General features: G+C 40.6%; 1 protein-coding gene and 1 long non-coding RNA gene across 2 annotated transcripts; one reads left to right on the forward strand and one right to left on the reverse strand.

The window, feature by feature from the left end:
- The first annotated feature begins 542 nt into the window (after positions 1-542).
- Positions 543-24,893, forward strand: LOC145455048 (32 kDa beta-galactoside-binding lectin-like). Its single transcript, XM_080333004.1, has 8 exons — positions 543-687; positions 1,573-1,661; positions 2,702-2,903; positions 4,875-5,003; positions 5,717-5,746; positions 6,534-6,619; positions 7,456-7,627; positions 24,612-24,893. Exons 1-8 carry the CDS (start codon positions 661-663, stop codon positions 24,753-24,755), a joined length of 879 nt encoding a protein of 292 aa, XP_080189130.1. The 5' UTR covers positions 543-660; the 3' UTR covers positions 24,756-24,893.
- LOC145455019 (uncharacterized) lies at positions 15,750-16,639 on the reverse strand. The gene is made up of 2 exons (XR_013920263.1): positions 16,058-16,639; positions 15,750-15,962 (listed from the first exon to the last, which is right to left on the reverse strand). It is a non-coding gene; the product is annotated as an uncharacterized LOC145455019 (long non-coding RNA).
- Positions 24,894-27,036: the final 2,143 nt, after the last annotated feature.

Below are 27,036 nucleotides of genomic sequence, written 5' to 3' on the forward strand. Positions count from 1 at the left end.
CGTAGGAACGAAGTACACTCTTTTCGATAGGTGTGTGCGGTCTGTGGTCCCAAGGTGTTATTGACCTTGGTTTCAGATCTTGCTTCATGTATATTTAGTTAATGTATATTATGTATGTATGTATTTAATAAATGTAAATGCACAGTGACGTAATTGTAACGTCATCGTATTGTCGGGGTTCGTACAGATCCAAACAAGCAGCTGCGTCTGACCTGCATCAATCTCACGAATGTTTTGGCGAGCGATCAGCCATCTTTTCTCCCGCGGGAATTTAGCAACGTTCATTAACTCGATTGTCATCGGCAAGTTGTTTTCGAAGAGGACAGTCCGTCGAGACGGTGCCAGCCGACAATATTCAGCTGTTGTTTCGAGGTTTACGTGATAAGACGACTTCTCTGTGCAAATCGAAACAAACCTGTATAGAACTTGTTCTCTGAGTCAATTTTTGACCACTCAATAATTCTAGTTGTGTAATTTGATTATTTAGAACGAAATGCCGCTGATCTAATTAGTGAAATATTTCTATGCTCTAATTTTAATTCTAATCTAATTTCACTGTTATTTTCGCGATGGTTGTCGCTGCCTGGCATGGAACTAATATTTTCTAGAACTTATGCAGTCTAAAATATCTTGATTCGGATCTTTCAAGAGTTGAATGCAATGGAGCGCTTGCCGCAACGAAATCCTGTAAGTTGATCGTGCATGGTATTTTTATGACTCATTTCTGCCTATATGTATTCAGGGCGGTCAGTAATGAAGCACCAGGGTTGTAACCAAGTCTTAAGGTTCCGAGTCACAAGTCAATTTGACTTTTATAGTTTTGACTAGAGTCAAGTCGAGTTCTTTTCAATTCACCACCGAGTCAAGTCCGAGTCCAAGTCAGGTGCAAAGGGTATGCGTTGAGCCTGGAGTCCGAGTCCAATTCGTTAAGTTTGCTGTTCAGATTTAAGTTCAGGTCACGTCAAACACACTTATTTACAACTGCGCTTTAGTGATATCGAATGTTACCCAAATTCCCCCACTTTTATCAGTTTTGACACTATATTTTACTAGTACCAGTACTGACAGACGAAATACGAATAACGAGATAACTTTACTATTCTGTGAAGCATGGCCTACTAAAGTAGGCCATGTGTGAAGTAATAATGAAATGTTTGTTTTGGCCGTCCAAGTCTCCAGTCATATGACTTGGTAGAGTCATGCGCAATGACTCGAGTACAAGTCGAGTCGATACATAAATTGATCCAAATCGAGTGATTTTCCATTTTCAAGAACAAACAATATTGTTTTTAAAAAAAGTTGTATATTTATGCCATATTTGTGTGAACATTTTCTAAAAAAACATGAAATATGAGCCGACGGGTGATTTGCGGCCAATAAGTCGACGTATACGATATGCAACCTTGAAACGACTGGCGTGCAGCATAACGCGTGAAGCGATAATATAGTTTGCGTTGAATTAACTGTGCTTAATGGCTGTAGCAGCGAAGTTTGTGACTATTTAATTTACATCGAAGCCATTAATCCATGCTGATCAAAATGAAGCTTTAGTCGACGAATTTCATATTTCAGCACGGGCATCCGTTTATGGCTACTCTCGACCCGCTAGACGTTGGAAAATGGATCTACGTGTGCGTGAAAGCGCACCAAAACGCAGACAAGTGAGTGATTCACTCGTTCCCTTTTGCTGCAACCAATATGCGGTTACTGCCAGAATTGGGGAGTAACGAAGTGCTTCTCTTTCCTTTGGCTATAGGCACTACTTACTCAAGTTGTTATGATGCCAGGCTGTGATAATTCTGCGCGATAGTTTTTGGGAAAAACTACATACTTTGTACAATTTCAATTTTGGAAGGTAGACATTAGTTTTTGGACTTTTCTGAGTGAAAATGTAATGAAAATAGCTCCTCTACCGCGGTAACCGAATCACACGGTTTGCCAATATTTCCACTTCTATACCTCTCAGTTTTCAGATTTTTCAGATTTCAAATCACTACTGGTAGACGATTAGAAATTAACGACATTACTTCTACTTCTACATTGAGCACCAGCGATCAGTACTTCGACCAAACAGTCAATTGTAATCTTCGCAAGACCTTGTTACATATATCGGTCAAAGGCATCATCATCACAGACTATACCAATCTATAGTCAGTTGACGGTCAACCTACTTAGCCCTTATTGTTTTTGAGGAGGTATAGTTCTAGTTCTAGTTGCTGATTTGGAAAAGTGAGAAGTTCTAGTTCTAGCTGTGTATAAAAATTAATCAGTTGCCGAAGAACTAGAAAACACGTATCGACGTTTGGCGTGAATCGTGATGCCGGTGTTCTGTTGCGTGGTGTTCTCGCAGCCATCGGTTACTCATGAGAGTCATCGCTACTAACATTGGTATAATCAAGGGTGGGTTTTGGAGGTCGGAGATCTTCCCATTTCATACCTGTACTGATTTTCATGCTGAAAGCGATGAAATTGTAATTAATGAGTTGCTTCGGGGTTAATTTGGTTGGTTGTGTTTTAGTTAAAGGGTTGCGGATTTTAAATCTCGTTAATTCTATCTCTTGTTCTAGTTGCGAGTTTTAAAAAGTTAGTAGCTCTATCTCTAGTTTTATTAGCGCATTTTGAAGATTTGTAGTGGTATGTACCAGTCTGGTGGCGTAGCGTAACGTAATTCAACTTTGAAATCGATTCAATGTCCATTCAGATTCACAATCGACTTGATGTGTGCACCAGACAGCGCCGCAGACATTGCACTGCACGTGGCCGTTCGATTCGGCGACCAGCAAGTCATCAGAAAGCATCTGAAGAAAGGCAAATGGCACCAGCCCGACACGGACGGTCCTTTCCCGTTCAGGCCGGGAGGAATATGCGGGATTTTGATCACTGTCAGAGAGAAAGGATATGATGTAAGGATTGCAGTGGGATGGGATGTTATTCCGTAATTGCTTTCTAGTATGAAACCCATAACGTGCGAGCATTCAAGTCTGATTTGTCTGTTTCGTGTCACGAAAGAGCAGAGATGGTCTGTAACGGAGTACTTCTAGTTTTTCGGAGTCTAGGTCTTGCCTATTGCAGTACTTACTGAAGTGGACATGTTTTTGACTATAATTACACTCCAAACTGAACTTTTAGAAAAACTACATTTTTTTACAATTGTAAAGTAAAAAGTAGTTTTGTGATAAGTTTTCAGCACTTTTATGAGTGAGAATGTCATAAGAACCGCGAACAATGGTCCCCCTTTCCGGGTATCTGAATATATTTCCCAATATTCAGGCCGTGTTATTTTGGGCATTTCCGGAGCCAGATGCCAAAACTGCCAAAAATAAAAATTTGAAAATGCCAAAAATAAGCAATTTTTGGCATATGCCAAAAATAACACGGCCTGCCAAATGGTGTATTTCGTTCATGGTGTTGTGTTAACAGGACCACGTCACAAGCGAGAAGAGCGTGTGTGAAAGGCAGGTTTCTTAATCTGGCCCAGCCCACCCATTAGGGGTGAAAGCATGGTGTCCTAAGTGGTGTGGGCACAGCGAGATTGAATGGCTGACTGCATTTGGTTTGCGTCATACTTTCCATTTGTCCAAAGGCAATTTTACGACCATTTTTGACCAGCTTGCTGAGCGCTAAATTTGATAAAACGGGAATCAATGAGATGCTGCGGCTGTACTGATTATTAAAATATAAGTTATATTCTGCTCATGGAACTGGAACCCCCAAAATCAACCACGATTTTTGCATTGTGATCGAGTTGAACATTGTGACACAACAAACTGTCTGACTCTTTCTGAGCTGCATAGTCTCGTTTTGCCAGACAGTCTTGTTGCGTCAATGTTCTTGAACAATCTAACCTTCCCAGGACTCTTCCATGCAAGTTGGTAATATTAAAGCCACCTGAAGAGACAAAAGTCCTCAGAAAATATCTCGGTAGACTGAAAGTGATGGGATAGTCGGGCTACTAAATAGAATGTGTTGAGAGACAACACAGGAAACTCCTGGAAAAGTATCGGGAAGAAAATTCTTTCCGCGATGAGATCGATGGCACAGGCGAAGTGATCTCTTTTCATGATGCATGGAAGCCGGTTTGGCCCTCCAAAGATTTTGGAGCTCTGAAAACCTTTTGTAGATGACTGGCAACATTCTTTCCCTCAACGGCTACTGTTGAAGCCGATATTTCCCAGATTCGCTGGGCGAGAAATGAATTTGGGAGAAACATAGTTGACCGGAGTTTGGAAGCAGTGTTACAGTGCAAACGATTTAAGTCTATTCAACAGCTGTAACAATCAGGTGTTGAGCGTGTTTGTTAGGCTTTTCTTTCTTTTTTTTGCTTATTGGCACCGATTCCGATGGATACTGCACATTTTGTGGTTTCGTTTCATATTATTAACCTATGAAATCGTTTGGTTTTTTCTTCTTATTGTTTGTTGGCACTGATTATACGTGGAGTCGTGGATACTGCACATTTTGTGGTTTCTATTGACAAACTGGCCCAAATAAAGCGTTTTTGTGACTAATTCGAGTCTGAAACTATCTATTTAGAGGACGATGCCAAAACTGCCAAAAATAAAAATCGAAAAATGCCAAAAATAAGTTATTTTTGGCAGTTTTGGCATATGCCAAAAATAATACGGCCTGCCAATATTCTATTTGTTTGTACTGTCATCTTGCCTTAGCAACGAAAAAACATCTGGAAATTTCGAAGATTTTTCCGACCAAATATATTTACTTCAATTTTTACTCCCATTTGTTGACATGTTATTGAAATTGCTACTTTCACGTCTAATTTAGTATAAATTTACGTTTTTACTTCCGCGTTTACTTGCGTGGCAACGCCGACTACATTGTCGACCTCTCCTAAGGGAAAGAATCTTCTTGTTCAGATTCAGTTGAATGGGGCCGCCGATCTGTCGACGTTCGAACATTGCTTGCCTTACGATTCCGTCACCAATCTCTGCGTGGGATTCGACTGTGACGTCATTCACGCCGTATCCGGAACAGAGGGAATGAAAGTGAGTCGTTTGCAACTTAATGCCGCATTCAAGTCAAAATACTCGACCTCGCTTTTCTACACATGCCACCTCATTGTTATCGGTTGTCATTGTTATGTCATCTTCTAACTTTTCATCAGAGGTGGTCAAAGTAGTCACCTTCGCTACTCAAGTAGAAGTAGAAGTAACGCCGAAATTTCTACTCAAGTAGAAGTAGAAGTGGTGGTTCACAAGTAAGTAAGTAAGTATAGGTATTTTACGCTTATTTGTGCCTACAAAACTGAAAACTGTCAAGAAGAAGTAGAAGTAGTCTAAAATCACAACTACTTAAAAAGTAGTGTGGGTACTTCAAGTACTTCAAAAAGTAGAAGTACTTCGTTACTGACCACCTCTGCTTTTCATTCAGCGTGCATGCCTGTTGTTAACATCATCTCGGCGTCCTGGTTGGTGTCTGATTCCAACGACAGCTCCAAGTCGTTCGACATCCTTCCTATCTTTTCATGATATCGTAATTTCGTAAAAGGAACAAATTCTTATCAATCAAACTGAACTAAACTGTCCTTGCGTAATCCTGGCGTGCGAGATCTCATCGAACTGTTGTCGGAGATAAAGACACAATATCCTCAGTATGTCAGATTGCTGTCTTACGTTTGTGCTTGCGTGTGCACAGAATACGCACTTTCTGCATCTCTCCGTATATACAAAGTGTTAATCTTTTACATTTCTCTCTGCAGCCAGTGCCTCATCACGCTCTCGATAAGCTGGTAAGGAACTTTGTATTTCCTGTAATTGAATGAAAGTTCGCGAGTAGCGATTCGTCCCAAAGCAATGTGAATCAGTGGTCTCCAGATAAGCCAGTAGTTGTCAGGGGACCACTTAGGGGTCCGCAAACTAGTTTTATGGGGTTCATGAAAGGACAACGTTGAAGTACATCATCAAGAAACTATGCAAAACCAGATTATTATATTAAGGCAATGACTTCTTGCGCAATACTTGATAAAAGTTGCAGTAAAAGCAGCATGAAAAAGTTTAAAAAATGGCAAAAAGTTGCAATATAAAATTCCTTCAAACAGCTTAAAACATCATACTACACAAATTTTGAGTACTGAGGAAGCTGCCGAAAGCTGTAAAAAAGTTTCAAAAGTTGTGAAAACTTTTCCCTAGTTATTAGTTAGCCTAAATAGAATTGAGCTGGATGTGATTTCCTTTTTTACTCACCAGGAAGTTTTTAAACATCAAATAGCCTATAGGTCAAGATTGGGCAACAGAGTGACGACCCTTTTAGTTATATTATAGTCATCGGCCTCTGAAATGTTGGGGATACATGCAAGAAATGAAGAGGTCCACGATCAAAAACGTTGAAGAACCTCTGAAATAATCCATATTCTTGACCACATACCTACTTGGAGTCACCAGTTATGAAGATGGTTGCCGTTCAATCGTGTTTAACTTCCTATAAATTCTTTTATAACACTCCTAGCTTTCTCTCTCTCTCCATATTCACTTGGTCTCTCTGTCCCAAACCAGCCTTTCCCCTGTTCATTCTTGCAGTCTCCCGGAAAATTCATCATCCCGTTCGATTACTTTTCCGGCCATTCCGTGGAAATCATCGGAACGCCGACGAAGGCGGACGGTCGGTGAGTTTGCTGCTGTTTTGCATGAGATTCGATCGGTATTCACGTTACTCGCATATCTTCACAGAGACATTTTGTATCTGGTTTTCACTTTAGTATATAGCAGAGTTGGACAAAAACAAATTCAGCTTTTCCAAATTAGATAACAACTAGAATTATAGCCACACAGTTCTTTGTCCGAATTAGACTAGATTTAGAATTATAGCTGCAGAGTTTTTCTCCAAATTTGGTTAGAATTCGAATTATAGCATCGCAGTTTTTTCTCAAATTACAATAGAATTAGAATTATTGGAAATTAAAGCAAGTACAGTTGATATGAAATCGGAGTTCATTCTTACAAGCATGAGAATAACAAACAAATGCACACTGAGCTTGAATCGTTTCACAGTATACAGTTCTCCTTTATCGTTTTCAGAAAAACCAGAAATTGGAATAGAACTAATATGAGATAATAGAAACATTTCACACATTAGGTTAGAATTATTATTAGTTCTAATTGATCTAATTAGACAACTAGAATAATCTAGTTTTCCAAATCTGACGCACACCGCATGCACTCGAAATTCAAGGCGTACAGTTAGACACCACATTCTAACATATTTAATGTGTTTATAATATCATGTGTACCAATGCATAATGTCGAGTCAAATGCTCAATTCTAGATGTTGATGTAGATACCGTATTGTGAATTGAGACACACAATATTGTCTAACACGTAAAATATGTTGAAATGTGGTGTATAACTGAACGCCTTGAATTTAGATTGTGATGTTGCGACAAATCCTGCTCTACTATATACTTTTGTCAGTCTTTCTTAAAAAGTGATGCGTTCATTTCAGATTCTGCTTCGATTTCATGAGAGAAGCAGGCGCCCAGCGCGTCTTTTTCAGAATGAATCCGAGACTTGACGAAGGGGTCGTCGCGAGAAATTCCGAGCTGGACGGCGAGTGGGGGGCGGAGGAAAAATCCCTCGTGGGGTCGTTTCCGTTCGCCAAAGGAGTCGAGTTTCGGGTGAGCCAACTGAGACTTCTATGGCGTTGTGTTTCATAAGGTTCGATTGCATACGCCTTATCTCTGGCCTCGCGCCAACACATGATACTCTGGTCAAGATCAATCTTGAGACTGTCCACATGTGATGCCTCATACACGATCCGCGCAGGAATTGGTAGTTAGTATCAGCCTTGGACAATTAGATAATTCTATGTGTCTATATATCAGTATAGACTAATTAGAGCGAAATTCTAATCTCTTGTGAAATGTTTCTGTGCAATCATTTTTATTCTAATCCGGTTTGCTGAAAATGCTGCAAAAGAACTGCATAGTTCGAAACGAGTCAAGTTCGGCGTATAGATATTCGCCATTCCCATGCTGATTGGAGTGAACTCTGATTTGATACGAAAATGACACAGGAGAACTGCATTCTGTATAGTGGGAAGCGAGCCAATCTTGATGTAGGCCTATACTGTATACAGACGTTTCCTGACATCATGGTTATGAAATTTGATACGAACTAAACTTGATTTTTGTTATATTTACTTCCAACTCGGATTTTAATTCGATTTTCAAAAGTCTTTACGAATTCAGTAATTCTAATTCTAATCCGATTCGTAGAAATACCATATAGCTATATTTCTAATTTTAATCTAATTTGAGAAAAATCTCTTGTTATCAAGACCTGAGTAGTATAAATAACAGATAGGGGCTATCTGGGTTTCTTCCGTCAGTAGTAGTATAGATCGCTCTGGGGGTGGCAGGGGTTCTTATGGCGGGGTCGCATGCTAACGCGAAAACCGGGGGTGGCATGCTAACGTTTTCGTCTTATGGCGGGGTGGCATGCTAACGTTTTCGTCTTATGGCGGGGGTGGCATGCTAACGTTTTCGTCTTATGGCGGGGTGGCATGCTAACGTTTTCGTCTTATGGCGGGGGTGGCATGCTAACGTTTTCGTCTTATGGCGGGGGTGGCATGCTAACGTTTTCGTCTTATGGCGGGGGTGACATGCTAACGTTTTCGTCTTATGGTGGGGGTGACATGCTAACGTTTTCGTCTTATGGTGGGGGTGACATGCTAACGTTTTCGTCTTATGGATGCGGTCGCATGATAACGCGAAACTCGTGGTGGCATGCTAATGTTTTTTGGTATACGTGCGGCGACATGCTAACGACGATAAATGTGTCTGTCATGTATTCTTACGGGATCTGTGGCGACTCGCCATGTGTTCTTATGGGCGCGGTCGTGATTCGTACTTTCAGGCATCTCTCGCGCGTTGTTGAATATGTATCAAGTAAATAGTCATGTGAATGAATCTTTGTTAATGTGTATATCGTAAATTATTATATATGATGTAGTTTAGTCGCGACAAATGACCGATCGTGTTCTAAGTCTTTCCTCGCTGTTGATTGCTAGCTGAATAATACTTCAGATCGGATTATTCGCACCTTCCGTACCACTGTTTCGCACCTACAGAATAGTCTGCTGTTCACAGTCACAACAAGAATCACAAGTATACACATTTACACATTCGTTTATTACTCTGAAATCAAACTCTTCACAAAAGCACGCACAATCGTATCATTCACTTTTTTATCATCACCAAAATTATCCAAGTATTCCTCGGTTGAAAACCCTTGAGCTCTTTTTATCAAGAATGCAATAGCATGATCTCCACACACATCTGAAGTTTTACTCTGTAACTGTTTCCCAGTCACAGAAAATTCATCCGGCTCCAGGAATTCGATTATCTGAGGTTTTAGTGGTCCGAAACCTAGCGAATCATGAAAATGAGTATCGTCATCTCTGTATATAGACACCCAGTGAGACCCAGGCAAATTCGACTCGTCGTAATTAATGATGATAGCGAATTTTCCGCTAATTGGTTTCTTCGGTAACTGGTCTAGTGGATAAGTTCCTAGATATAGACTTTGTGTGTCAGGGTGGTTATAGAGAATATCATTGATCTCAGACGTATTCATATTTCGACGACTTGTCTTTTTTGATTCAGCTGTAGAAGATGTTGAAACTCCTTCAAACATAACAAGGTTACGGAGGTTGGTAACGGCTTCGAGGTAGTCAAAACCAGATGCACAGTTCCTGTCTTATGAAGTTGATAACATCCCAAACTATTATCGGGCGTCAAATCAAACACAAAAAGAGTGTATCCGTTGACATAATCTTTGCGTGAAATATTTAAAGGTGCCTCAGATTCCCAGCGACCTGTCTGAGAGAATAGTGTCATATAACCTTCGAGTCCGCCGTGTTTATCAAAATCGAAATGAAATTCGCGTCCGTTAATTTGACGCCCATCCACACTTAACGAAAGATTTTGAACATCAAAGTGTTTAAAGTTGAATGGATTTTTGGTCCGAACACCGTTAAATGTCGTGGTCTCGACTAAACCAATTACGATCTTCTTTGGCATGGTGCCGCTAACTAACTCTCTATCAATTTTCGATAAACCCGCGGCGAATGTATGAGTCGACATTTGTAAGCGTATCCAGGGGTACTTGGCAGTATTCTTCTGTAATACAGACTTGTGTGCTAAGCTTACACTTTCAGCGATCTTCATCTGTTTGACATACACCTCCATTTCGAGTAAAACAATTTGTACATCTTCCGCATCACCGAGCAGACAGAAATTATCTTCGTTACGTGTAAATTTTAATTTCATGTCGACATTATCCAACATACATCTAGACTGTTCAAAAAGACCCATTCGAATTTTTCCGATCAACTCTAGCGGAGTGCTGTTTTTTGTAAGGTCTTTTCGTTTAACATATCCAGTATTCGCTGCACCAAGAACATCCATAGATCCAGCGACATCTTTATAAAAACCTTGTCCTTGCACAAAACTCTCCGAGGCCCCGTGAGTATCATTCAACAACCGAGAGATATAAGCTTTGTAGGCATGACAATTATCCGAATTTGTGATAACCTCATTTGAAATAGTTACATCGATTTGTTTGAAAAGAGAATCCAACATGTTATTGACCAGGCCCACTTGTGTATCGTTTGCTAAATCAGTTCCATCGCGTTTAGTGAGCTTCAAACGTAATCTCAAGAACGTGTTTTGTAGATCCATATATCGATCCGTCCTTGGTAATTGCACTTCCATGACATTACCTAAACTATGGGGTTTGACGACGACATATTGCGATTCCTCAATACTGGTTTGTGTGTGGGGTATACTAAATATGTTTAATCCCGAGTTATGACATTCTCTGGAACCCGCGTGCATCAACATAGTTCTTAGTCGAATATATCCTGTTGTTTACGACGACGTTTGGATGAAGTGTTCTTTGACTTTGTTTTTTTCCTTTTTATAGCTTTTGGGGTTAAAATTTTATCAATCACTCGACCGCCAGCTTGTTTACTTCTCTTGACAACACTAGACTTGATCGAGTTACCCCGTAATAGATCTCTCGCTATTTCACCTCCAGTCCGTAACAATTGACCACCAGCGTATTTCGCAATAGGTGTCACTAAACGACCGAGTGATTTAAACAAACTCCCGATACCGGAACCGGCTTGAACTCCACCACTAAAATATCCATAACCATCACCTGTCTGGTTATAATGACGATGGACAGAATGATGATCACACGTGAAAACAACTTTCATAATCGCTTCCTAATGCTAAATGTAGCTTGCAATGAACGACTTATTATATTTATAGGTTCCCCAAACTCATCCCTGAGGTAAAGACATACAGAATCTACAACATCTTTTGAAACAGAGAAATAATACGGATTTGTCGCTATCCAATTATGCGCGACATCACCAGGTGTCAGCGGTATAACTCGTAATAAACGCGCTAACGTATCTCCAAGTAAGTGAGGGTGAATAATATCACAATACACAAACAAATATTGACCAATCGCCGGTTCGGTTAAAGTGAAATCGAGCTCCATGAGGGCTAATTCACAATATCTCGTCGGGATGTTGTTGATGGTGAGTAGTCTGTGTTCAAAATCAGCACCAAGCATAGAGGTGGTTAACGTCACTATTTTCATCGTGCGTGGAGTGTCAATGTGGTCTCTATATCATGTACTAACTGACCGTATTGGTCCCGGATGGTGATTTTTATATCGCGGATGTGGTTAATCGACACTGCGAAATAAAACGGTTTTTCATATACAACTTCTTGTCTCATACACGTCTCGTTATTTACTTGGATCACACGAAGCAATTGACTCATGTAATCACCCACCGGATGATGTCGTAGTACGTTGATATACACAAAAAGATATCTGAGGTGGGGTTGAGTTGGTTTAGGTTTGATCGACGTGACATTACATACTGGCGTCGACACTTGATCAACTACACTGAAATAATTCGTGAATATATCCGTGGGGTGGAGTGTGATACGTTTCGGGTAACGAATTCGGAAAAGTTCATCGTTGATTCTTTCGGTGAAACAGTGTTTGTAACTGTCAGATAATATTCTTCGCGTCAACTCGAGGTTGTTTGCATAATTCCCAAGTGGTGTTAGGTACGCTTCTACTATTCGATCTTTCTCATTATGTAGCTCCCAGAGTGCTTGATCACGATTGATTATAATTCGATCAAGAGATTCACTGACAAAACTCATATCCATCAACGCAAGCTCATTACAAATAATTTCATTCGGTAACACCACCGAGAATTCACCTTGGGTGCCAGACAACGTGATGTAACTCATATTGAATCAACAGCTCTACGACGGAAGCGTAGGGTTACTGTCACTGGTGCTTTTCGAAATTTAATAGGGTTGCCAGCTGCATCACGTAGATAAATTCGTATCGTTCTGAAATTGTTTCTCGCTAAAGCAAAGAAGTATGGTTTTGGGAATATGGTGATTTGGTTTTCATTCGGTTTAGCGGTTACAGTAACCACCCGTAAAAGTTGTTGCAGCTTGTTACCATGTGGTCTTGGTTGTATCAGATCGCAATACACATAAACCTTATCAATCCGTTCCAACTTTATCGCGGGTGTAAATATAAATTCCGCCACTCCGCGGCGACGAGATACAACGCGTCTAAATGTTATTGTGTCCAACACAGAACCAAGCGGTATCAGTCCGTAAGGCTCGGGTGAATCATGCGTGGTACGGGGTATGTGTTTGACGCTAGAGTCTGCGGTATCGGTATTTATGGGTACACCTCGCTTGTGTCTTTTTTTACTCGTGACTAATCTTCTGAATGTGATTCTAAAGTCGCCGAATCCTTGTAAAATGAAAATGTCCCCCATGTAATATTTCTCGTACGATTCTAACATTTCACCGATGCTGTAATACGAACCTTCGGGAATATAATACCGTTCGGTGTATCCATTCGCATCGACAAATCCAAAACCGATACTTTTCGCTGTCACTTCAATTCGCGGTTGAAAATCATGGGGGAAGGTCAGCTCACATAATCCTAGCTCATGGCGATTCATTTCTAATTCTTTGTAAAGTTCCGTTTGAAAATCTGTGCTAGTATTCGGAAATTTATCCAAACTCGCATTCGAAGGTAGAGTCAACAACATTTTATTGTTTCTTTCAACATATACGGTGAGGCGATGGATTCGGTAATAAATAACCAAGTGAAGAAGACAGTAGCGTTAAATATATCTCACGATCCACCCCGACAGAAATTTGATATAATGAAAACACGATTACACACACTAACATACAAATCTGTACAATAAACACAATCTGGTTTTTCAGACTGTTCGAGACTTGACCCATGCGAGATGAGCCGGAATCAGAATCCATAGTTTGGTTGAACAACATTTTCAGCGTCTATTTATACAAATCCGAGACCCAGGAATTAAATGTAGATGGGTAACCCAACCATTTTACAAAATATTGCGTTTTCTTTCCTTTCCTGCGAGTAGACAGGATTTTCTCGATATTATAAATATTATTATTTTTAGTTATTGGTTGTAATTCTTCACGTTGGAATCTACCGTCTATAACTTCACCGTGGTAGTCTTTCAACTGATAAGTAGGAAGGTCACCTTTACGACATTGAGATACGAAAAAGATTTCTTCGGTCCAACTCGCCAAGGCACTTTTTACAAAATTACCACGTGATTTCGAAATCCTGACGGGTGTGCCGATAGTTAGTTTGGGTTTTTTAGGGGTCATGTCGCCGTATAACCTATGGAAAATTTGTTCTTGATTTGAATAATCAACATCCGCTGGAGGACACCCTATAGCAACGTGAAAAGTAGTGTTATACCCTCGACATATCTCGGACAGGACATTGACATAATTCAAAGTCTTATTATGCGTGAAATAACGGTATAACACTTGCTTCACAGTGCGAATAACACGCTCGCATATCGATGCTTTCAGTTCACTATTTGTATGAAAATGTCGCACATTGTTATCTTTTAAGAAAGTCTGAAACGCGTGATTAGTAAACTCAGAACCCTGATCACTTTGAATAACATGAGGTATACGATCCTTAAATATTTCCTTGAATCCACGAATAATACCTTGCGAGGTTTTGTTCTTGAGCGGATACAGATATAAAAATCGGCTGAAACAATCGATCGTCACCAACACATATTTAAAATTATCGTTTTCTTTTGAAAGATTTTGCATATGCATGAGATCGGTTTGATACTGAACACCAAGACCCGACGTAATCACTCTAGGTCTCTTAAATTTCTTTCGATAGGGAAAATGTTTTGTGTACGCGTCCTTGCTCGAAAGAAACTCCTTGACTTTGGCTCTATTCCGCCCTCTAGAGAATACGTATGCACCGCGATAACTACCGGGTAGCCCTGGCGTGAAATACTTAGTATGGCTCCCATCCGTATCGTCTCGGGGTCTTGGGTGTACGACCGCTTTTCGTCGGGGCATGCTGAGTCTTTACTTTGCTTCGTTGGCTACTCGGTGATGGTATAGGAATCCTTGATGGTTCACCCTTGATCAGGCGTCGCAGTGCGTCCAACTCACTAGCCGAAAATAGATTCCTTTGTTCTGATATATCGATTTTCATCGGTTGATTCAGTGTGTCGTGTTTTGTTTGATAACGATTTAGTGCGTCGTTATATAAGGCTAATTTTCGTTCTTGGGGTATGTTCATCTGTAATATGTCGCTCATACATTTGTCGATGTCCAAATTCAATTTCTGAACGTCAGCTCCGTTTACCGGATTCGGATTTATGAAGATTTTTTTAAAAGAAGTCATTTTTTGAAAAGATTACCGAGTAAACCAGTGACGACGGGTAGGATGCTCGATAATAGAGTCATAAACATACCCCCATGCTGGTTAACCATACGTTTCTTATGTCGAATGGGGATGTCTTTCCTGACAAGTCGACGTAAACTACATTTATGAGCTGACAGTCGCTTTCTTTTATACTTCGAAAGAGGGATGTTGCCGTTTAAAATGTTCTTTGTACAATCGCATATACACTCGATCAATTCTTTGCTGGCGCCCGATATAATTTGCTTGCGTATCTCGGGTTTACTTTTATGTAGGAACTCTAGTGTGGGTATATGCCGCCGTGTCCGAGCTGGTACCTTGGTCATTTTGAGTTTAAAGTCGGTTCTGCGCTTGGCTATTTATACCATCGGGCTATAAACCACCATGGCTTCACCAGGAAATATATTGGTCATAACGCGTCGATTTTCAGGTGCTTCTTGCGTGAGATCGATAAATAAATAACTATGAGGTTGTCTAGCAGCATCGCGATAAGCCTCTGTTAAAAATCTAGAGTTTGGGTACATTTGTCGACCAAGAAAACTGATCTGTTGTTGGTCGCGCGGATTCTTGAAAATCACCATATACGAACTCGAGAGACTCAAGTCACGTGCTCCTTTACCCTTGTGATACAGGTTCTGCGTGATATAACAAATTGACTTTGCCGAATGATGTGAAAATCTTGTAAAGTAGTCTGCAATTTTCGCTGTCTCAGTCATGAAATCATCCACTATAATCAAGGTGTCTTCAGAGCAAACCTTCAACTCTTCTAAAATATCTAGACCGGCGTGGAATTCTACATTATGCATCGTCTTGAAAACCTCCTGATAATTATTGTAACAATATACGACTCTGGATACACTTGGTTTAATCATGGATGTGGCATGCCTAATCAGCTTTGCAACAAAAGTAGTCTTCCCACTTCTTGAAGGACCACTCACAATACACGCGAATGGGTGGATCAATTCCATCATTTGTTGTTTATTGAAAACTCGATAAAGTGCATGTGTTTATATATCAACAAGGTTGGGAATATCCACTGTTGTAGTCATCTTGCTCCAGTTCGATTTAACAATTTTCCACGGGTTATGAAATCTTCATCTGATCCTCATCGTCAGAGGAAGTTGTAGTGTCACGAATGCTTCAGATCGTCAAGCAGCTGACCCCGATCTGAAAATATAAATCACATAAGAGGATTCATAACACGAGAGGATTCATAGAGCTTTAAAATCTAACAGTGTTACTATAACAACTATAGACCTCACCACGGAGCACAAGTTTTGTTGATCTGCTTTTCATCAATCGGGTATCATCGACGTTGCAAGTTGTTTGGCAGAACCAGGAATTATGAACTGTGGTAATTCCCGCTCCAAGGTAATCATCTCTACATGTAAACTGTGTAAATCTAATGACATGGCAGACTTTAGATAGGTAATAGTGTTATCCATCTGGAAAACAAATGGTACATGAACACACAATACAAATAAATCACACCAAACAAGCAAAATTTACAAATAAAATACAATAACACCACACACAAAATATTCACTACAATAACATTCAATGCCGTGATTAATTTTATCTTTGGTCACTGCGAAAGCGATTGAGACCGTGGAAAGATGCATCGGCGTCGTATCTCACTTCCATCAAACCAGGTTGATGAAGATAATGAGCATACGTATCTTTACAGCATTGTCTCGAGCGGTCGAAAGAAATCGGATCAGTCAAGAATTCGTCTCGATGCTCATCGCAAAAATAACGTGGAAACCAATTCTCGTAATCACAGTAAAATTCGTTCCTTTTCTCGGAAATGAGAATGTCATCGAGTGGGGCTGAATGCGCGATGAAAAACGAGTTGATATCCACCGAAAGGAGCATGAAGCTGTCGGCACGAAAATATTTGCATAAACAGTCATAAAAAAACGACAACATCCGTAACTTGACATTATTATACAACCAGAACGATACTTGAATGCAGTTATCTTGCTCGATCTTTTGAGGGTGCTTCGTTATTTCAAATAGATCTGTGTTTAATTGTTCACACTTGATGAAAAAGCGATCCTCCACATTTGCATCCAATTCACTTTTATCACAGAACGTGGTTTGTTTGAGTTTACGCGGATTCATTAACTCGCGATCATAACAAGAATTCGCAGCGAGTTTTTGCGTTAGCCCAATAATCGCCATGTTAGGATCGCGACCCCCAGCACGTCGACAGCCTGAGACATTTTTTGTAAAGGTAGCAAAACAGGTCTTTTTGGTGAATTCGACAGCCTCATGAATTTTTGATACCACCAACCCGTGATCTACATACCATTTGATCAAGTCGGAGGTTAGCAAGATTTTCTTACCGCAGTACGACGCAACCAACATGTCAGTGGGTTTACTGGGTGATTTCCGATCTACAGCAAGCTGATTCATGTCACTTTTCACGGTATCGCGAGACACTGTGGTATTTTTGAATATCGGGCGGAGTTGAGCGAATCGCTTTTTCGAATGTGGTCGAGTACAAATATCAACCAGCAAACAACCAAAGAAAGTACCATTCATCACCATCTCCATCAATTTCTGTGGGGTGACAAACTTGGCACGAGTCAGTTGTGGTTGAATGCCATCGAGATATCGCACAATATTAGGATTTCTCTTCTTCTCAATATTCCACTCACATTCCCATTTACATACAACCTGATAATTGAGACTTTCATAATAATCATGAATGTCTTTAGCTCGCTCTCGACGTACTTGGTCATCACATCCGAATCTGCAATTGTGGGCGTGAAAATCACATCTAAGGAACGACAAGATTACCCCTTGTCCGGCCGAATTACGATAAAACCCATCAGGTCGATAATTCCGCACACCCACACGAATTTCAGGTCCGTTAAAAGCGTGGTGAACATGCACCTTATGAATATGGGAATACCAATTCATCCACTGGGTTACAGTCTCTAAGCATTTCGGCGCGGTCTTGATAGGTTTGAATTTAGTACACTCGGCGTCGATTGGTTGCCAACGTATCGCAAATCCAGTTGGACTTGGTCGACTTAAAGCATACAGATAGAGTGAGTCGCTGGTCAAACTTGTTATATGTTGCGCAATCTGTGCATTTTCCTTATAGACATGTTCTTTGATTCGAGTTACACCCGGTTTTGGGTATCGATGGAAAATGATCGATGGTCCACCCACTAAATTATCTCTGAATAGCGAAACCAGATCTTTATGTTTGTCGTTGAACATTGTGAAATCACGCGGGATGCTATTAAAAAGATGTCTCGATACAACCCCGAGCAGACAGACCGCATCCTTGAATATATCAACATTGAATTGACTTTTGAAAGATTGAAACTGTTTTTCTAACCCCTCAATGAAGTAATGAGTATCGTTCGCGTTGCACCATCTGAGATAATCACGTAAAGTAATCATTTTGTTGTCGTTCCAAACCTTCAAACAGTTTTCATATTCAGCTGTGGATATATTACAACCTTTTAGCGGGTTGTAAAACTCGTCGTGGTTTGGTAGACTCGAGTTATTCAACTTTTCCAAACTAGTCAGAAACTGGTGTGGGAAGTGAGCTTTAGTGGTGCTACATTTGAAGGCTTCCAAATATGAATCATACGAGAACCCGGGTGTCAAGTAATTCACAATGTCCAAAAATTGAAGTCTGTTGGTCGTCATTGTGAGAAATTTGTTACCGCGTTTCAGTACACTAAGATTGTCGTCAACGAGAAAACCAAACAAGTACGCTTTGAGCCAGTTCAAGTCATATCGATCACCATTGAACGATAAAACAGGGATTTGACGCAAATAACTCATAAACTCCACTTGTAAACGTTCAAGGGGTATTGGATGTTTTGAAGGATCGAGCACTTTCATTTCGGTAATTTTTGATTTGAGCATGTCCAGGTAGGGTCGATATTCTGTGAGTGACAGTCTGAATGATTCACTTTGAATATCGTGAAAATGATCAATCATTTGTGCGCATAAATCGTTTGTATCACCACTCGAGACAATTACATGCGACTCCAAGTAACCTTCCACATTAGACGATATGCTAACAGAGATGGGAATGTTCTGGCGCTCTCGCAAAGTTTTTGAGGTATCATACACACTCTCTATACTGAACGCGATACGGTATTTGAAATAACGAAGTCGGTGAGGAACGAACACCCCTTCTAGATCAAGTTTTTCAAAGATGTTCAGAGGAGGTGTATACACGCCACCCGGGAACACTTCAACGGGACCCGTTACACATTTGTGTCTGGTCAAATCATATTGTTCATCAAATAATCGTTGGCAAACATCACATTTATAGGTCTCTATATATCGCCTCATATCAGAAATGAGACAGAAGTGTGCATGTTCTAAATGTAAATACACAGGTTTCGCTTCAAAGGTACTACGACGTAGTGCGACAGCTTTACCCTCGGTCTTGGTGTACACGAATATGGCTACATTAAACAAGACCTCGATATCATTCAACATGTCGAGAGTTACGCCAGCTCCCACACTGATCCCATAAACCGAAGTGAATTGTTGAGCCAAATCTTTGGTGTCTTTTCCAAGTGAGTGGGCGATGCAGCGAAAAGCACAGAGATTATCGTTGTACTTCGTGTTATTTTTTCGACGCGTAAATGTCGAGATACATCTTGATTGTGCGAGTCCTGGGGGTATTTTAATACCGACACAACCAATCAACACACCGTCGGTAGGATATACATAAAACTGCGGGTTGATCAGACATATCGATTGGGTATCTTGGAAAACATCCGATCGCTTACGATCGATGACTCGAATATTATACACACGGCTACTGTTCACTACATACGATTTCACCGCTTGCCAGTTCTGAGATGTAATTTGTTGGTGTTGGTTGTCAATCTCTGGTGGCTCATTCTCGTCCTCGTGATTTGCCCGTCGTCGACTCATCTGTAGAAGCGATAACACACTGTCAAATTCAGTACTTGGGGAACATTAAACTAGTCTTACTTACAATCTATTTTCTTTGTCGGCGTCTTCCTTGACTCTTTATGCTTAATAAAATCAGCGACATATTAAACTACGCTCGCTAACGTTGTGTTATAGCGGATAACTTACCAGTAGACTTGCGTGTTGTTATTAATCCTTGAGTTTGCTCTGTCTGTTCAACAACAAAAATCGTTACATCACACTCACTAGTTCTGAATAGTAATAACTCACCAATCCAATTCTTTGCTCAAATTTCGATGATTGTTTTGTCTGTAGTATAAACAAATATTAAATTATGTTCATAAATCAAAGTAGTCGTACCGAATAACTTACTCATTAAACCCTTGATCCCTGCGTCGATGTAATCTCTATATGTAAACTATTTAAATCTAGTGACATAACCGACTTGAGATATGAAATAATGTTATCCACCTGAAAATAAATGATACATTAACAAACAATACAAAAAAATTCATATTAAACAAACATAATGTACAAATAAACCCCAATAACACCACACACATTATATACAAGTAAATCTCAATAAAATTCAATGACAGGATTATTTTCTTTGGTCGCTATGAAAATGATTGAGATCATGAAAAGACACATCGGCGTCGTAGTTTTTTTTTTAACCGTATAAATGATGTGGCACATCTTGATTGTGCAAGTCCTGGCGGTATTTCGATATCAGCTCAACCAATCAACATGCCATCGGTAGGATATACATAAAACTGTACATTAGTCAGACAGACCGGCAGTGACTTTGTGTTTGGTCGAGAATTTCGTAATAAATCAAGCGCCGTTTCCAACCTTATAGATTCAACAAATTCATTGAATTTAGCTAGTGTTGAAATTGCCGCTGGTGTTTCTAATACACTATCAACATTCGCCGATGCGTGAAAATAGCGAAATCTTAGAGTCTCGACGTGGTACAAAATAAATGCATACGCGAAATTGATTTTGAAACGAGTCGACTCTGAGAAAAATATAGCTTGTATATCACGGAAAACATCCGCTAGCTCCCGACCGATGACTCGAATATTATACACATGACTAGTCCTGTTCATTACATATGATTTTATCGCTTGCCAGTTCTGGGATACAACTTCTTGGTATTGGTCGCCTGTCTCTGGTGGTGTGTCTTCTTCCTCGCGAACACGACTCCGTCTGCGTCGACTCACCGACTTCAGTGACACCTGGCGCGCTATATCTGCGTGGTTTGGTTGCATTTCGATCGTTGTCGTAAGGTCGCGTTCTGTGGATTCAACTCTTAAATCCGGTGTCATCAGATCACCAGGATTAATCACGTCAAAGATATCCGCATTCTCTTCAAATTGCGATTCGAATGCATTTGGTTCATAACCAAATTTATCAAGATTATCTATCTGAGCCTCGGCCATTGTACAATAATTAATCTAACTGCTCCAACCAACGTTTATGTCTGCGACAGCGAAGTATAACAATCTGATCGTGGTGTTGGCTATTTATAGATTTAATTCGATAGTAGCACGCGGTTGGATGGAAAATAATTCGGCGCGCAGGTCATTCGAAATATAGACCACACGCACACTGCGTAATCCTCAGAACCGATCGCGTTTCCGACTTTCAGAACCGGACGTATTTAGTGTGTCACACAGATCAAAACGCGGCCGCGGACATCTGTTTTTTCAAAATCGCACAGCGCACTGCGCTTTAGTGAATTTCCTGTTTAGCGAAACGGGCGATTTTATTGTGTCACACATGTCAAACGCACCCGCCAACATCTGTTTTTTCGAAATCTGAGCGGTGTATTTCACCATTTTAACACATTGTGGTGTCATTCTCATGGTTTACTTTTTCAGTTGATAGTTACTCGTTATGGCAACTAGCGCGATTATTGAGAATTACCTTCTCTGTTATCATAACTTGACAACCCCACATTGAGCGAAACGGAAAAATTCATCCACGGAGTACTAGATTTCTATGTACATGGACAAAACGTGAGTCGTGTTCGAAAGTGTGATTTTACCGCATTGGTTAACTCGATTCGATCATACGGCATCGACTGGAATGGGGTTTTTAGTGTCATAAGCATTGCGGCGATGAAAAGTGACATACGGACCCTAGCGGCGTACAGAGATTTAGCAACAGACATCTTGAATACTCACTACAGTACATTGATAAGTGACTGGGTAAGAAGAAAATTCATTCGTGTCGTTTGTCACTTGTGAACGGCATCCTTTCTTACAGAACTCCTGTAAAGTTTATTTCAATCCAAGTCTATTCACGCGGGTCATCAGGATTATACAAAGGTTGTTAACTCACTCAATACCACGTGCCTAATTCTATAAATATCGATGGGTTTGTTGATGACTCCCACTTTATCAAACGATATGGCATCGAACAGCGTCAACACTATGCAAGTCGGAGCAACTTCAAATTTTCACGTCGGCGTCAAATTCGTCTCATCACCCAAAAGAGGTGGTGTTAGCCAATATCTCAAAGGTATATTCATCGATGGTAATAACGAAGAGATATCTTTCACGTGTTTCAATCGTGATTTGTTCGGGAACATTGAGAAAGCATTCACCAAACGAAAAAAACTCATGGTCAAATCCGGTTGGGTTCAAATTGATAAATTTACTGGAAAACCCGCTGTATTACTTGGTCGGGCTTCGTCAGTAACTTTACATGGAAAATCGAGACATACGACTGAAGAATACCCATTATTGACCTGTGAATCGGTATACGGAAATAAAGATGAATACGTCTCGATCGCCGCTACTTGTGTTTCTCGAGAGGAGAAGATGGTCAATTCTGGTGCCAGAAAGGAGTTGAAATTATACAGTTTTACATTGAAGGATGATACTGGCGAGGTGGTGTTGGATCAATGGAACAAAGCCTCGCTCGTACCCGGGAAGAAATATCAACTCACTCGTGTTAAAAACTGTGTCGGCAGCTTGAAAATCGATCAGTTAACTAGACTTGTCGAATTGAAAGAATAGTTTGCATATTTGTATACCACAATACAATATTTCACGTAAAATGTATGACCTATGTGTTTCGACAACTGGGTTAGTGCGGTGTTGTTCTACTGATCGAGGTGTGAAAATTGTGCTATCGCGATGAAGTTGCGGTTGTGAACAGCAGACTATTCTGTAGGCGCGAAACAGCGAATAAGCCGAAAGTAATATTCAGCTAGCAATCAGTAGCGAAAGAGAACACGATCGGTCATTTGACACGACTAAACTACGACATCATATATCATAATTTACGATCAAACTATTTCACACTGACTGGTCTAGTGTAATAATCGATAGTAGCGGCTGGCCGGGAAATAATTCAGTGCGCAGGTCATTCGGAATATAGGTCGCACTGCTTAATCCTCACAACAAGCCACGTTTCCGTTTGTGCGGTTATTGTTGGTGACTCGTACATATTCAACACCGCGCGAGAGATGCCTGAAAGTACGAATCACGACCGCGCCCATAAGAACACATGGCGAGTCGCCACAGATCCCGTAAGAATACATGACAGACACATTTATCGTCGTTAGCATGTCGCCGCACGTATACCAAAAAACATTAGCATGCCACCACGAGTTTCGCGTTATCATGCGACCGCATCCATAAGACGAAAACGTTAGCATGTCACCCCCACCATAAGACGAAAACGTTAGCATGTCACCCCCACCATAAGACGAAAACGTTAGCATGTCACCCCCGCCATAAGACGAAAACGTTAGCATGCCACCCCCGCCATAAGACGAAAACGTTAGCATGCCACCCCCGCCATAAGACGAAAACGTTAGCATGCCACCCCGCCATAAGACGAAAACGTTAGCATGCCACCCCCGGTTTTCGCGTTAGCATGCGACCCCGCCATAAGAACCCCTGCCACCCCCAGAGCGATCTATACTACTACTTCCGTCGTGCAATCACGAGAATCTCTTCAGCCGGTGTGCGTGTCCCACCAAAAATTGATTAAAACAAACATGTTTAAAAAAAGGCCCTCGCATAAAACATGTTTTTAAGTCATGACGTCATATTTATTCAATTGTGACGTCATAGTGGTTGACATTGACAATTGATAGTATAGGGTAAATATAACTCCTTTGAGGAAATAGGCTTACCACCCCTGCCATATACGGACCAAATATATCTTTAACCTGGACTACATCGTCATGCAGCATTTTTACGGTCGGCGGTATGTATGTATGTATAAGGGGTTTTATGGTGCTCGACTACTAAGGTCTTGTACACCAGGCATGAGGGAGCTAATAGTTAAATCAGATACCTCTCTACACAATAGAACAAATTCTATGACCGGATTAACCATACGCGGATCAGTCAACAGACAGTCCAAGTTAAAGCTCACACTGCTACGTTCAGCTACATTTTTTAAATGTTGTCTCTGGTGATAGTATCGGCGGCCATCATCATCAGAATATTCATTCCGTACCAATGATCTATATCTACTTACTATAGCTGTTGAATCGACTATTTCGAGGTTTCCAACCATCCCATATCGTATACGTTGGCTATACCGGGTGGTAATCGACCATAGGCTCATACAATATGTTTTTTGGAAAGTATTTACACATTTATGATATAATTATACAACTTTTAAAAACTGTTTAAAAGAAAAAAGCCTTTGTTTAAAACACTGTTTAAAACATGTTTTAAACAAAATGTTTTAAACAGCTATTTGTTTAAAATGCAACTCTAGTCCCACCTGTTTAATATCGGCTGGTGCATTACTTGCGGACCCTAGCGGATATATGCTGCCAACATAACGCACCACCGGGGATCATTCTTCCCGAATTTCCATGACGGTTTTGCAAGTCGCTAAGGTGCTGCGTATCTCATTCAGGTGAGAATCACAGCCGAGGCTCAACGCTACCACGTAGAGATCAACGATTCGCTGAAAATCGATTTCAAGAAGCGACTTTACGATGCCAGCCACTGGCTGATCATCAGCGGTGACGTGGAGCTTCGCAAGATGACTTTCTACTGATTAGGCTACGCCGTTCGTTGCATTCAAAAGCACTCGAGTTAACACTTATGTAACTATCTTTTGTAGACACTGCTTATCATGATTATTCGGACACTGTGTGGGTATCTCACGCAAGACTATAAAGCTAATTTCGTCGCATTTGATATCTTTGTTACAAAGCCGAACAGACAGCGTAAACGTGACGCGTTGTTAGTTGTTGATCTTGCAACTAATATACGTCAGACCAGTGGTTTTCAACCGGGGGTCCGTGAAGCATTTTCAGGGGGTCTGCGAAGCCTCCAAATTTTCCAAAATGGTTGATAAACCTAATTTGTATTTTTTTAAATCAGAGAAATCACGAGGTATCAGTTTCGCTCCATAACTGCTAAAACTCGGGACAACCATCAACAGAATGGCCATCTGACATAAAATATTCTACTGTGCAAAACTCGTTTTAATTGCCAATAGCCTAAACATTTTGCGGTTTCGAGATGTTTATTAGGGGTTTTGGAAAAATTTGTTTGCAAAAATGCAATTTTTTTCCTTTGATATACATAACCGCTATTCCAGAATAACTTCAAGATGAACTGCTAGACGCCACGATGGACGTTTCTTAATTTTGGTGCCATATATGTTGCGACTTGCGATTATACCCGAAGGTGTTGTCGGAAGCGTTACGCATTATTATTACATCCGCCACCATCTTTGTGGAAATCGATTTTCGGCACTCGTTCATATCAAATTGACGGCGTGGATTTTTGAGACTCGACCGCATATTTCAAGAAATGCAGCTACAGAATTCGCATTAAAATAATGAAAGTTTTCGCAATACATGAATAGTATGATGTTAATTTCAAGAATAGTCATTTTATTGCTGTTTATCACTATACCTACAGTTACAATTTGCGCAAGACAGATGACGGTTGTACGATAATAATTGAGCTAAATTTGTAGTAAAAGTTGGGGGTCCATGGGGGTCCGTTACGGTGCAAAGGGGTTCGCGAAGACAAAAAAGTTGAGAACCATTGCGTTAGACAGTGCGATAAAAACAACACAAGATTGCAATATATTGAAAAGACAGGAGGGCGTCGAAAATACTTGGTGTCCCTACGAGTAGATGAGATCAGGCTACAACACTGTCTATAAAGTGGGCACTGGAAAATTCGTCAATCAGGGCATGTGCGACATTCAATCGCTGATGGAAAGATTCGGTGTTTCAGCTTTCAAATATTTATCGAGTTGTGTTTATGGTTAATAATCGAGGGGTCTACAAATTGCCAAGATTGTGTATCAGACCCGTTTTCATTTCAGTTTATTGTTAACAATTTTATCCGATCAATACACCACAAGATTGCGATATAATGAAAAGAAAGGAAGGCATCGATGCGACTTGGGATAGTCCTTGAAATCGGACATCCACTTGGGCCTAGGCGATGTAAAGAAAGAGAATATAAGAATGTAAGTAATAGAAAATAATTTTGCGTCCCCGCAAGATTCAACGACTTGTTTACTCCGGAATCCAAAGCGCATGTAGGCCTACAACACACGATCCCCTCCTCGCCAATTAACATATATGTTTCACACGAATTACAACATAACGTATCTATGTATCATGTACGACGGACCAGTATTTCGACGGCAATACGACATGAGAATGTACAGTGTAGAGTGTCTGTATACTGTTCAGTTGTCCACATTCAAGTCAAAATACAAACAGATTCAACTGAATAATATCAGTCAGCGCTCGAGATTACCGGACCACGATTTGAGATCTCATTTGACCAGGGATATCTAGAAGTTATAGATATCCCTGCAATTGACATACGATCTCGCCTTCCGTCACTTTCCAACTCATTGTATCCCTTTTTCTGTTATATCTACTATTATTTTTCATTCGGTGTGAATGCCTTTTATTTACATACATGCACTAGCCACTGGGTCAAAGTTGATGCATGAATGAAAGATTTCTACAAGCCGTTTCGACTCCTTCGTCCTTCCCATCTTTTCATTGTAGGCCTGCCGCATTCTTGTGGTGTTTTGGACCGATAAAATGATTACTAGACGAACGATGAGAAAGCAGGCGTGCGTAATAGCAGCTTGGTGTATGTGCGAGTTTTGAGGGCCTTGGGAATTCGTACGGTACAATACGGTGCTGTATAAATATCGTAGGCCTACCGCAATTTCGTGCCTTTGTCATACCTAATTGCAATCCATTCACATTTCGGCTGATCGAGCACACTATCCGCAGTGTGGTAGCATGGTGTCATAAATTTATTCGGAAAGATGTCACGGTATAAACCTC

Source organism: Botryllus schlosseri, chromosome 14 (assembly GCF_051294905.1).
Source record: "Botryllus schlosseri isolate E-star chromosome 14, Bs_hap1, whole genome shotgun sequence".
NCBI classification, from domain to species: domain Eukaryota; kingdom Metazoa; phylum Chordata; class Ascidiacea; order Stolidobranchia; family Styelidae; genus Botryllus; species Botryllus schlosseri.